At 41.0% G+C, this 14478-nt stretch overlaps 1 protein-coding gene across 1 annotated transcript in view; it reads right to left on the reverse strand.

Moving 5' to 3' along the window:
- The window catches only part of LOC116386865 (cytoplasmic phosphatidylinositol transfer protein 1), a 15810-nt gene extending 1773 nt beyond the window's left edge, over positions 1-14037 (reverse strand). The window contains 8 exon segments of the mRNA XM_075447376.1: positions 159-234; positions 1155-1310; positions 4631-4723; positions 6762-6833; positions 6987-6994; positions 7236-7324; positions 9429-9577; positions 13415-14037. Coding sequence (XP_075303491.1) covers positions 159-234; positions 1155-1310; positions 4631-4723; positions 6762-6833; positions 6987-6994; positions 7236-7324; positions 9429-9577; positions 13415-13462 — 691 coding nt within the window. The 5' untranslated portion in view covers positions 13463-14037.
- Between the last annotated feature and the right edge of the window lie 441 nt (positions 14038-14478).

Below are 14478 nucleotides of genomic sequence, written 5' to 3' on the forward strand. Positions count from 1 at the left end.
ACACACACACACACACACACACACACACACACACACAGCATCAGCACAGAGTGTAAGGTGTATTACATTTCACAGGGTGTACATCTAAGAATACAACTAAGTACAACTGCTTTGTTCTGTTGAGTTTCATGTTGTGTCTGTAACATCTAAATTGTTACATTGTGACCCACCGTGCCATTCGTCTGTCCATGTTACTGCTTGCCTGTGGCCAATCAGAAGAATGTCCCGGATGTTCTGAAATAATATCAAAAACAAACGCATGGCAGGAAAAAGGAAATGTAAATAAAAAGGCTACATCGTAATCTGAATTTAGAAATGTGCAGGTATATGGGTCTGGAATGCTACATTCAGCAGTATGTTAAAGTATGTCATTGTCAAGAATGATAGTGATTACTTTATGTCACTACTTTAAAATAATTAGATCAAGATTAGGATAAGGGAGAAGTTATCTAAGATAAATAGAAACTTATCTCAGCAGTTTTATTATGCGCTTGCCTGTAACTGAAACCACATTCCTGTCAAAGCCCTTTGTGTGCAGTAATAACAGTGGAAACTATAGGCGTTTCTAGTTTAATTACTTTGCTTTGTTGTGTAGGATACATGTGTCGGATCGAAAGGGATTTTAAAAATATCAGCTCTTGAACTTGTTACACCAGCTTCCTCTGTGAGAACCTCTGAGAACTTTTGCTTTGTTCACGCCACGAAGAACAGAGGTCCTCTTACTCTTTCTCGTTGTATAAAACAATAGAGCGATTTTTCCAATAAATCTGATCTAATATTGTATTACATAAAACTGAGGTCCACTGGGAGCCTTCGTGGCGATGGTCTTGGTAATTATACTAATGTCTGTAAATTAATGTCATAATGATTTGTTTGTGTCAAAATGCAACACATGGCACATTTGAGTTACAAATAATCAATCCGGATGGTGTAGGATCACCATTTTTACTGTAGCTGTATAAAGACTCCAACATGTAGAAATCAATGCTTGAATGAAGCGCAGCGCTTTATTCAATCCAATTAGCTATAAATTGTAATTTTGGCACCTTGTATTACACCTATATGGGCTCGTAACATTAATTGCATATCGTGTCTTGATCCAACCCTCTGTACATCAGCACAGGGAAAAGGCATGATGAAAAAAAACATCTCACTCTGTGTATGAACTCCTCAGTCCTGGTCTGGAAGCCGTACACCTCGAAGCTGCATTGCACCCTCTTATAGGAGCACATAATGGGCTTCTGGTTGTCTCTCCAGCCTTTCTCCAGAGGCCCTCGGCCAGTTTTACTTGACTGCCAGTGACTCAGATCCTGCACAGAGTAAACAGTGGGTCTATACGTTATTTGCTGAGTCTGCAGAAATTTTGGCCCTGTGAGGTGTCTTCGGGGGGAAACTGTATGTGTGTGTGTGTGTGAGTGTGTGTTATGTGTGTGGAGATACAAGCAGATTGTTGTTGAACAGAGCCCAGAGGAGGAAAGTGTGATAACGCACATTACGAAAGTGTTTGTGGTTTTACGTTTTCACCGTGTCACTTAATCGATGAGTTTAGTGTGTTGTGCTTTTTTTGGTTTGTGTGTGCATGCATGTGTGTTTGTGTCTGCATACATCTGTGTTGACATGTGCTCTTCTGCATGCTTCCGTGTACCCATGACTGTGAATTGACCTTTCTCTCTAAAGACCTGAAGGGAGTGAAGAAGTGTAAAACCGTGGCAGGGAGGGAGTGAAGATTTCAAAGAGGAGTGCGGGTGTGTCGCCAATTTTATGGTCTTTCAGAAGCAAAGACTCAAGCCAGCAAATCAAAGTAAATAACAAAAAATGTCATTTATTTGCCTTTATAAATACGTATTTTATGGAGAGAAGTTCTACATTTTGGTGTATTTGCTTTCTTGCCATAAGTCCGCTTGTATAATGTTATTGACGATGGCTCTCTGGACTACTTGCTTAACATTACTAACGTTACCATTTTGCAACAACATAAGTTGAGCTCCTCAGCCAAATGGAATGCAATGCACTTGAAACCAATTTTGGAACCACATTTGCGCTCTCTTGACTGTCTCTTTGACTATTTCCAAAAAATGCAGAACTATTCCTTTAAAGGGGATCTTTTATGCTTTTCTGTATTTTCTGTCATATATGTAATGTTACTGAATATTAAACGTGGCCATTGTTTAAAGTTATGAGGTAAACATATGTAAAAATAAGCCCTAAGAGCAAAAACCTCAGGCTTCCGGCAGTTTTTATTTTACTTTCGCAAAAGGTTGATGCAGCTCGTCACAGTTTTCTCTATATCGTCATCTGCTCCAGGCACAGGCCACCCACGAAGGATGGTGCTCTGCTCAGGACTACTCTTTAAGTTTTGTGTGAAGGAAAGTTAAATTTGTTAGCATTTCCTGAAGAAGATAACACCTGACAATATCGGATTCAGTTTTGGGCCAATAACCGTCCTATGCTAACTCTTTCCTCAACAACAGTGTGATTTTCGGCGAGGCTGATGTTAAAAGGCGAGGCTTTTCCATCTGGAAAATGGCTGCGTTGAGAAGACAGAAGTGCAAACTGTAAGTAACCTTATTTCTCATAAATGTTTGTCTTGTATTGATAATCAGACCAAATGGCTTGTGAATACAGTTTTTTTTTTTTTCACAACCGCCAAAGATAAATGTCACTAGCCACCAAAAACGTTACCTGATTGCTTGCAGATTACAAGCAATCATGGTAAGTGGGTTTGCTTGATAACAGGGAACAATGGGCGAGGGTGAGGAAAGAAAGGCAGAATTGAAGACTTTGTGGATTCCATGTGAGAATTAAGGTATTTAAACCACTATTGCCTTGTTCTGTAGTAAAAAAAAATGCTCTGCAAGTAACGATGAAGGGCTGTAACAAAATATGTAAGTTTTTGCAACTTGTTTTACCAACACTGTTATTTTATAAGGACTAACAAGTTGTTCATAGCAAACACAGCATTATTTCTGAAGACTAAAGCTCTAGTGTGTAGTGTGCCTAGTGCAATCACCTTTGATATTACTACATTACAATATTATCTAATACTGAACCTGACATGATTTACAGGTTATCTGAGTGAACTGATGCTCGGCCCAGAAGCTCCTGTTTGATGAGGTGTTCCTGAACCCACCAGACTCTCCCCACAGAATGAGAAACCATCAGAGGAGAAGCAGCATCAGAAAAGTCTCGTGTCAGGTTAACTGACCACTGACCTGAGGGTTCCATTACCAGCTGACACAACGTTAGTATACAGGCTATATTTTTAACAAGGGTTTATGTCATTTTTAAATTTAGAAATAAGGATCTTGGATGAAAACAGGTTATTTCACAGAGGCTTTATGCAATTGTTTTAACAGGTAAATAATCTGACTTCATGCGTGTAGAAGGGTAAAAAATGTTGACAGATGACAATATGAATTATAAAATATTCTCTATTTGAAAGTGTTTCAAATTGATGATCTGCAGCTTTGACAAATATTTCACTGCACAAATATAGCAAAAACTGAGTGAAAAGATCTAAATAGCTCTCAGTAACTGCTGATACTGTATAGTTATTGAGCAGTTTTTATATGAAATCAGTAACTTCACTTTCAGTTTTGTTGGCAAGGTGCAGCACATGTTGGTGCGTCATCAAACATGTTCAACTGGTCAGACACCGTGTGAACAAATGCTGACAGCTCCTAGAGTAATAACCAAACGATTACTTTACCCTCTCATGTTTACCAGGTATCTTTGTACTGGAAATGATCACATGACTATTGTTTCACACCTTCTATTGTTTCATATTGGACTTTCCACCACCACAGCCAGGGAATCATTGTGTTTGCATTTCATACTCTGCTACATGTAGCTACATGCTAACATGTTACCTCTGTGTCTCCTCACTGTAAATGTTTTCTTCTTCTTCTTCTTCTTCTTCTGGCTAAACAGTGACCCAATGTTCTTCCTTATCTCTTTATTTTTTTCTCTGAGCTGTTGGTCATTTCTCAGAAATATACCCGAAAAGATACCCATGTATATTTACAGTTTACAGAGTTTATGCATAAATATTAATTTAACATGATGTGACAGAGAGATATAAACGGCATTATTTACCAGAGGAAATGTCAGGAAATCCTGTGATCTTGGTTGAATTTCTCCCCGATTTAGGATCAGATTCTTGCTGGAACGTGTGCCGCGTCACGTTTTTGGTTAAGAAACTGCTTTGGTTATAGTTCAAGATAGATGTGCAGCGAAACTCTGTAGTTGACACACACACAGTGAGTACTTGGCTCTTGGGTCGCTGTCAAGACAGTGACAGGCACTGAAGCGAAAGGCCTGGAAACGCAGACCAATAAGAGCAGACTGGGGGTGGAGGGCTTAAAGAGATGAGCTAAAACATCTTTAAGACAGAGGGTAAATAAAGATATATTCAGCCAGACAGTTTTGGAGAAATAAAGTTTTTCTTGAACATTAAAAGCATGTAAATGTTTTCTAGCCGACACCCTAAATGCAAATATGTACCAGAAAATAAAAATGTTAGGTTCCCTTTATTGTGATCAATATAAGTTTTTTTGCACATAGTAATTCGTTTTTCCCTTTATGTGGCTGCGCATTCATGTTTGTGTGCATGTAACAGAACAGTACGTACTTCTGACTCTTTGTAGTGCTTTTCAGGGATGGGGTCACTCAGGATATCCAGGAAACTCACATTCTCTGCTGGGGTTGGCGTGTCCCCAAACACCTGCATCCAGACAGATGGGGGAGGTCAGATACATTATAATGGGAGGAGACACTCATACACACACTCCACCCGATCTCTCACACGCATACAGTCACTCACTCAGTGGAGAGGGTGGATGAGAGTAGATGAGTAACTGTGTAGAAAACTGAGGTCACACACCATAACTCTCCTCACTATATCCCACCCTGAGGCCCTTGGAGCAAATCACAATGGAGCAAATGGGAGAGAACAGACAGAGGAGGAGGGGGGGCAAGGCCATATGAGAGACAGTAAAAGAGGGGGGAAAAGAAGAATTATGAGAGCAGAATACACTTTTCCTTGAGAGAAAATGAGGAATGCAATGGAGAGAGGGGGGCTGCTCTTTTTTCTGACCTTGGTTAAAATGTGTTCTAATGCCTTGCTGAAGTTCTTCATTGCACAGTTGAAAACTAACAAATAAGAAAAACCTGCTGTTAGATAAAAGCCCGCTGTGCTCCTGTGGTGCTGTTGTTGGTCTGTGTCTACCCGAGGTCTTGCTCCCTCCCATGGAATGAGTTACATCAGCCGGTTGTTTTGTGTTGCTTTTCACAATGTGTTCAGGGCATGACGCTCTCACAGTTTCCTCGTCATTGTCTCTCTGTTTTCTTTAGATAATCACTGCAGAGATAGATAGATATAGAAAGCCTCTGCACTGTAAAAGTACTAATGGCACGCTGTAAAAATACTCCCATTACGAGTAAAAGTCTTGCGCTGAAAATGTTACTTAAAAGTGCTATACGGGATTCTAAGCATCTTGCGTCGGCAGCTTGCAGCTAACAGTGCTGCTGACAGTGCAGACTACGGCAAAAGTGCTAACAATGTTCACCTGAGGGGGAATCCAAGGTTGAGGGCTACACTTCCGCAACAAAGCCGTCAGTGGGCACAGTGCAGTGGCCATGAGTTCGCCAGTGGGGCACGCTCACATGCACGAACATGCACTAAATGCATACGCTGCCGGCCCGGCTACGTCAACAAAGCTAGGAAAAGCTCGGCTTACACAGAGGGTGATCAGCATCATTCTCTGCACAGGTAGACATTACCCCGCTACATCTTTACATAGCAAATAGTTGTTTGCTAGCACAATAACGCTCTGAATGTCATACATTGCACCTTTTAAAAAGTATGCATGTAAGACCAGGAAAATGTAGTTAAAGTATCAGAAGTATTAATACTAAATATGCAGAAAAAGAAACTGAAAAAAGTCCTCACATTTGAGAACCTGGAAACATGAAATGTTAAAAAGGGGCGTAAAAGATTATCAAAATAGACTAAATATTGTAGCTCTAATTTGATAAACCTTTGGGTGGTTTAATCTGTAACTAAATACCATATTGTATAAGCCCTTTTATTTATTTTGTGTATAATAACTAATTTGTAAAGAAGTAACTCCAACTGTCAAATATAGTAGAATACAAAGTACAACATTTTCTATTGAAATATAGTGGTATAGACGACATATAAGTAGCAAGAAAAGAAATTACTCAAAGTAAAATTACCTACAATTTGTTCTTCAGTACAGAACTTGGCTTATTTAATGATGTGCATAAATCATGCACGACTCTATGAATTCGTGTTTGTTTGGAATAAACTTATGTAACCTGTAACTGTGTGACATGAAACAAGATTCGCCACATTTTTCTCCACAAGCAGAGCTGTAGATCTCCATATTTGGACACGTTGGTTCTTGTTCCTCGACTCTTTCCCCGATTACAGAGCGCAAATTTAATGGCCAGACAGAGTTGCAGTTGTCACTGAATTTCTGTGTGTGTGTGTTTATTCGTCTTGGACAAAATGCAGCATGGCAGCTGTGCTCACCACCGCTGCATGTCTGGTTAATAGATCTGCCAATACTGCATGTTGTGCTTTGCTTGTGTTCCTTGTAATGGGCACATCAATGTGATGAACATTTTCTTCGTGCTGCAGAGAAAATAGCAATTTCTCCCCTTCCCCCTTGTCTTTCTCCTCCCCCTCTCCCATAATCACTCCATCTTTCTCACCTCTCGCTCCCTCTCATACTCACATTGCTGTTATCGCCGTTGTTGTTCTCGAATCTCGTCTCAATGCGGATGCTGAACTTGGGGAGGATTGATAACTACGGGGGTGACAAGAGGTAAAAATGGAGGAAAAAATGGTTGAGGGCAGAGATAGAGAGAGTGGAAACAGGCTGCAGATTAGATCCACTGATACTGGAAAGAGATGAGCTCTGTTTATTCATGTACACTAAATGATGTGTGAGAATACTTACTGAGTACTCTGCAGCACCAGGGACGTTCAATATGGAACGGGAGAAACAGCATTAGTTACTCATACATGCATGAGCACGCAATTGCTCTCACACACATGCATGTTACCACGGGGGAATACATGCATACATCGTGATGAATATTTGATGGAACCAGCTGTTAAAAGTAAATAAGTTTTTTTGTATAATGCATTGAAGTGAAAGTAACTTGATGTTTAAGACAAACAAAGGCGCTCGAACACAAAAACACACCTGTAATGGTGTACGGGTAGAAGTTCCAGGCCTTTTCTGTCACATAGAAGAATCGCGGGACAAATGTTTTCGCCCAGGATGGAAGTTTGCTGAACGCAAAAAGGGAAGAAAGAAGGATCGTAGTCAGAAATCCTAAGTGGTTTCTGGCCCATTTCCAGCCAGATTACCTGCAGGCTACTCTCACCACAGCATTCCCTTTATGACTCATTCCCAATTACACCTCTGGTGAGGAATTGTCACTGTAGCTTTTACGTCACATGTCAGAGCATGATTGAAGTAAAATACATTTTGCCCTTACTGTACTAGTGTGTGTGTGTGTTCCAGCATATCTTTACTAATGAGGAGCAAATGTCCCACAAGCACAGAAAGATTAGGACAATCCTCCACAGTGAGAACATTTCTTTACTTCTGTAAGAGTTTATTTTAGGATTAGGCCTTGGGTTCATACTGGTGATTAGAATAAGAGTTGAGGTTACATTAGGGTAATGAGTGAGGTTAGTTTAGGGTTAGGGACTGAATTTAGAGTTAAAAGAGAATCGAGGTTGTTTTTCAGTCTGAGGTTTTACAGTTATCACAATTCGTTGATTAATGGACTGTCACCCTGAACACAACCCAAACGTAACACTTCCTTTCAGCACAATAACATGAACAATGGATTCATGCACAGCTCCTGCATCGCTCACATACTTCCTTCTTTACTTTGACGACTGTAACGGGAAGCAAAGCTCAACACTTATTTTAACACCCCTCATTTAGAGTTTGTATATTATATTATACAGTTATTATACAGTTGTAATTAGTTATACAGACATATTTAAGTGTTTAGTAACACACCCGTGTAGTACACACCCCTGCATGTGGCTGAGAGCAACAACAATGTATGTTTATGTAGTCCTGCCTCTCACCTCGTTCGACTGCATGTTTCACTGGCTGCAAGCGGCATGTTACAAAGTGGTGGGCAGCCTTCCTATATACAGTCTATGGGCAGCACAGCTCTGCTAGGTTTAGTATTTAAGCTAACAACTACGTAACGGAGGTTACATTGAGTCACATATTGACGCTTTCAAGCTCTATTCAGTAAACATTAGAATTGGGCAAAGGTAAATTATAACATGATCATAATGTCTTCCAATGTTATCTTGTTAAATTTCGTTTTTGGCCAGAAACTTGAATAAATACAATTGTTTGAAGATTTGTTTTTGTTTTCATATTAATAGAAAAAAACGTGACATTTCTTTCTAAGTGAGATATGACATGATATGATATGTTATTTAGTCAGCTTTAGAAGTGCTGGTAGGTGGGCTTTGTTACATTTGGACAGAGCCCGGCTAGCTGTTAACCCCGTTTTCTGCTAAGCTTACCGGCTGCTGGCCCGAAATGTTCCTTCAAAAAACGCTTAAAATGTCCGTATATCGAATTACAAATAAATTATAGTGTGCTAAAAAAACATTATGTGTTTATACACTGTATATAAATGCTTAAGATGGTGTTAAAGTAAAGTGTCACCACCACTTAAATATATGAACTTCTATTCAAAAGTTTGTGTTTTGTTTGTGACCAGCCTCTGATGTCTCAAACTGCCAACAGAGATATGTTTCTGTGACCATCAGGATGATGATGTGTTTTTCTCAGCTGAAAGTCTGTACGTTAGAACACTTGAAGCGTTAACTGTAAGATGAGCTCATGGCACAATAACAGGTCTACTGTAACCAGTAGACCTGGTTATACAGTATAGGCCTGTGTATATTGTGTAACCAGTAGACCTGGTTACACAGTATAGGCCTGTGTATATTGTGTAACCAGTAGACCTGGTTACACAGTATTGGCCTGTGTATATTGTGTATATTATATGTGTAATATACTGTGTATATTACACAGTATACACAGTACCACAGTATAGGCCTCGACTTGTTCCAGGCAGCAAGTACTTGGACTTTGGATGTGGGCAGGTTACACTCCAGTGTTGGTGTTACTGTGTTGAAATGATGTTTTATTGCTTGTCAGTAGTGATACCTGCAACGGGATCTATAGAGCGTAAAGCTTTGCAGTGTAGTGAGGGATCAAAGAGCAAACACAATCAGTTATCGTAATGACAGAGCTGACAACTCGACCATATAAGGCTCCGACTGCAAATCACCAGTTATTAGTTTTAGTGCCTCATTAGTACAGCAACGCGATTGAGGTGCACTCTACCTGCTGAGGTAGATTCGCTTCTCTGTCAGCTGTCCGGGGCCGTGCTGGGGGTGAATATCTGACTCATTCTTCACCACTTCCACCCCTTCTCCCCCACCACTCTGCTCGCAGCTGTGCTTACTGATCATGTACAGCTGGCCAATCCTGTACTGGAGCCCGAGGAGAGGTTTAGGATGAGGTGCATGGAGGTGAGGATGGGGATGGGGTGAAAAGAGAGAGAGAGAGAGAGAGAGAGAGAGAGAGAAAGATAAGAAACTGTGGTGAGAAAACGTGAAGCACAAAGCAAAATCATCAAAAGCCATCCAAATAGACAACATTTGAGTGCAGTGTTTATTTCATTCATTACGTGTTTGTTGATGCAACAAGAAAACTTTATTCAGCAGGTTTATAGATTCAAATAATACTATAAAACATTTGAAGGGACTCGCACCGCTTTTCCTCTTATAAATGTCAAGTTGAATTCATTGGTAATAAAAGAGATTGTGTGGTAATCATAGGGCCCTAATATTGCTGTTCACTGACATTACAGGAGGAATGATGATCTTTACTGTGGTCACAGCAGTTTTATAGTCTTAATTTAACTTCAGAAGCTTGTACACAACTTTATTTCATTGTCATTTCTCTCTTCTATGTACATAGATCTATTGCATGTCTGTCTGTTCCATGTTGCTCCTCCCGAAGTCCCCCCCCCCCAATCAAAAGTCTATCAGGAGTTTTTCTTAATAAAAACAGAGTGATTAAAGGGGGCATATCATGCTCATTTGCAGGTCTGTATTTTGGGTTTCTATTAGAAAGATTTGCAAGCTTTAAGATCCCAAAACACACATTTTTCTCATACTGACTGTACTTGCAGTCACCCTCTGTCTGAAATGCTCAATTTTAGGATCTGTCTCTTTAAGCCCTACTCCAAAAAAGCCAAGTCTGCTCTGATTGGCTCGCGAGAAAAATATGGTGCACCTTTGCAAAGGTGGCTCTTAAAGCCACGGGGGGAGAAACTCGAAAGGGGTCATGTTGCACGGTGTACCGATACTAGAAAGGTATCACAATACCCTGGTGTTAAAAGCTGTACAATACCCCCATCTTATTAGTACCAGTTCTCTAAGTATGACGTATTCCCCAGTGAAACTAAATAGTTGAACGGTGTACAGTTACAAGAGGGATTTAAATCAAATCCTTTGCATTTGACTATAATGAAGTGCGATACGGAGCTCCAGAGGACTGTGGCTCCACACACACCTCCCTTATCGCTAACAGTTGCGTAAGCTCTTATTTTGGAGGGAGGGAAAGATGAATGTATTTTGTTTAAAAAAATGCAAATGTTGTAAAATAGGCACAATATGACTGTGCATGTGAACTAATAGGGTTTGCATTATTTAATTCATCTCTACTTAAAGGATATAGCGTGACATATGATTTTCAAGCCCTTTGAGGCAAATTTTTGATTTTAGGCTATACAAATAAAGTGACTTGACTTGACATTTCTGAAGGATTTAAATTAAAAGATGAAAGAAATTTTTACCCATTGGTGGCCACAAGGTAATAAGGAATTGTGTTGACTTCAATAACCAATCAATACAGTAATACCACTACTAATCAATGAACTGCACACTCCATTGAGGACATTATAATAACCATCAGCCACTAAGAGGAAGTAGCTGGTGGGAGTGAAGACAGAAAAATCTCCTGGCAGCAGGTTCAGCCATAGTTGCTGAGTCTCATTTTTTCTCGACAGGCATGTGCTCACTGCTGTTTACGGCATGCTTTGTTATTTGCGCTTTCATTTTTTAAATAGTATTTTGCTGTGTATAAAGATTTCCCTCAAGTTACCATATCTGACATCAAAATGTAATTTGGCCAGTGAGGGTGAATGCATGGGAGTGTGAATTAAAGAGGGGGAGTAAGACTTTGTTCTCTGCTGCAGCCCCCAGTTTGTGCTCGATGCTGATGAGGCAGGAGTGTTTTCTGTTAGGGAGTCTAAAGAGGACGAGACCTTTGGGCATCTGGAGCGGCCTCCTCCACGAGCCCAACCTGACAGATTCAGGGTGTCCTTTTCAACAATTTCCACAATGATACTTCAGTTTCTGCACTGATGCTGCTATCTGTCTTTTCCTCCTCAACATTGTTTCTATGGACAGCATTGGGTTCGCTTTTTAATTGCAGAGCACTTGGTGAGCAATTAAATTATACTGCAAACAAGTAAACTGTTCTGCTGTGGCCACTGTAATGTAATTTATTTAGTTGCCCTATATTTGCGTGGCACTAAAGCATTATTTTAAGAGAGAGAAAGAGGTGGGCAGATCTCAGTTTTCTATCCTTCAATGTACTCTGTTGACATCAACGTGGCACTCCTTCTTGTTCCAATTACAGGTGGAATGTCAACATTAAATGGTATCCAAGGTATCCATGGGACTTAATTAATCCCAGCGATGGGAGTTTATACACAGTTTTTAAGACTAACAGACTGCAGAGCAATATGCTCCTCCCTCACAGGTTGTGAATCTCTTCGGCTTTTTTAGGAAACTAATCTTAGCAGGAAGTTGAAAAGACCTATCTGTCCTTAAATCATTTTTATTATCTGACTGGCGGTGATGATTTATGTGTTGACAGACTCGTCTATTGACGGCACTTGGCATGTATTTTCCTCCTGTATTTAAAAAAAAAAAAAAGGCAAGGATAATTTACAAGCTGTGAATTTGTCATAAATTCCTGAGTGTAAATATAGCTCATCATTGCGGGGCGGGAACTCTGCAGATAGTGCCAGTGTGACGGGAACTGAACATGAAAGAATTTAAGATTAAAGTAAAGCTCATGGCAACTTTTCCAGTGATTAAATACTAAGAGCAAAGACTTGAAATTGTTATGTAATCCTGGATCTGTCTACTGACAATGACAATGCCACAACCTTATCGAAATATTTGTAATTTATTGTGTGCTCAGCTCCAAAGCAAGAGTATAGAAAGAGTATGGCTCAGCTGTAGATTTGCCCAAAATCTCGGACAGGTTGGATCATGGGATTTATTTGGCAGTTGCTTCTGTGCAACTCCACTAACCCACCTGAAATGCAGCCGCCACCTGTCAATTTTTCCAACAGCAGAACACAAAAGTGAACATTCCTTAACACACGCTGAGCTGTATTGTGTTACAGAAGTACTTCTGGATATTTCACACCTGAAAATCAGCAGCGTTCCCTTCTAAAAAATGAAGCAAGGGTTAGGACATTGTAAAAGGCTTGGACTGAGGTACCTGTCACGACTATACTGCCTCAAATAAGCTGCACTTAAACTTACATTACATTCAGGCGAAAGAGGATTTGCTGCCAGCTGGAGTTCCTGTGTGCCCTGAAGTGATACTGTAAATCCTATTTTGGACTGCTATTTGTCACTGTCATTGTTGTGGTAACACGTAGAATTGAAGGGGGGGGGGGCGGTATAGGAGGCGATGAGGACGTTTCTTCTGAAGGGCACTTTGGCGCATACGTAACTCCCTTCGTCTGTCCACCTTTTCTCTCTTAGCGGGATCTCCCTTGTTGATAAACCCGCAGGCCTTTGTTTAACTTAAGTTCTTGTAAAATTGTAAACCGGTCCAACTAGTTGTTGAGCTGCTAGGTGTGCTAAAGCAAGCGAGGGAAGTCGAGAAGCAGACAGATGGGGAGATAATTCAGACACAAACAGCAGCGCTATGATGCTGCCGGCCAGGTGTTGTTGCTTTGGCTCCATCGGTTTGGCCGAGCCCGTCGGTGCTGATCATTCCTCTCTACCCCAGCGTGCCAAAGCTCCCACCGAGCCGCCGCAGGAGGTCTGTGCGCTCCGTTGGCACATTCCTTATCAGCACATTAACACTTTCAAGATTACAAGTGAAAACAACACTTTGCACGTTAGAAATAAAACCCTCTCTTGTCCTTTCAATTTAAAGTCGTGGGAGGATTGTGTGTGTGTGTGTGTGTGCGCGCGGACGTGTGTGAGCGTGGGAAAGACAAACACGCTTACCTCATCCACAGTCAGTGGCATGCATATGCGGTACTCTTTCATCAACATGGTGCTGTTACAGAGAGGACTGTCTGTGCTTGAGTCTGTCTATCTCAGCTGTCTTGGTTGCATAGTAGGCAGGCTCAGGCAAGCTACGCTGCTGCTGGACCACAGTGACGTCTTTTCTGATGCTCTTCTTGCTTTGTTTTGCTGATGTCAGTAATCCATTGAGTTTAGTCCAGTCCTCTCTGTCAATGAGTGTCTGCTGGTTTCTCACTTATTCCCTCTCTCGCTCGCTCCTTGCAGCCTCGTCTCTCCTGTTTTGTTTCTCTTCCTCAATTAATCTCCTGGACCCTGACTTTCTAACTGCCGTCTCTCCCTCCTTTTCTTGTTACTTCTGCTTTCTCTTCTGCTGCCTTCAGCTGCCCTTTTCTGTTTGCAGTTTTGTTTTTTTCTCGCTTAGCTTCTGTTTGCTTTCTTTCACCACAGTAAGAAAGTGGTAATTAGCTGCGAGGTAAGATTGAAAGACAACCAACTCTACCTGTTCTTTTCCTTCTCTGCCTCTCTGTCCTCAGACTTCTTAAGCGTAACCTTTTGGTGTCTGCTGAGCGCTCTTGCCTTTCCCCTCAACTGCCCTCCGCTGCTTTCAGTTCCTCACAAATTCCTCCGTCTTATCTCTTTTCTTTTCTCTCCCTCCCATACTATCCACTCTCCGCCCACTGTACTTTACTACCTCCTCACCTGTGTCACCTCCCCCCTTCTCCCTTTCTCACTCTCTCTGATATTTATCTGTTCTCTTCTCTCTGTCGCCTACACTGTTGTCATCACCAACACACTATCATCGTTCTCTATCATGGCAACAATAAGTAACATTGTTTGTTGACATCAGTCTTTGAATTTGAGGCATATTCCTCAGACAGGACCCCCACGCTTGACACACAGGGGTAGTTAGGGTGGGCCGTCGGATTAAATATTTCCAGAGCCATGAGAGCTTCCATTAAGCACAGCGCCAGGCTCGCTTACATTGTATTACCTCACGACCTTGAGCCGGGTTTAATTGAATCCGTGTTTAGTCAATGAGTAGA

The sequence above is a fragment of the Anarrhichthys ocellatus genome, unplaced genomic scaffold (genome assembly GCF_004355925.1).
Source record: "Anarrhichthys ocellatus isolate YVR2014 unplaced genomic scaffold, GSC_Weel_1.0 scaffold13, whole genome shotgun sequence".
NCBI classification, from domain to species: domain Eukaryota; kingdom Metazoa; phylum Chordata; class Actinopteri; order Perciformes; family Anarhichadidae; genus Anarrhichthys; species Anarrhichthys ocellatus.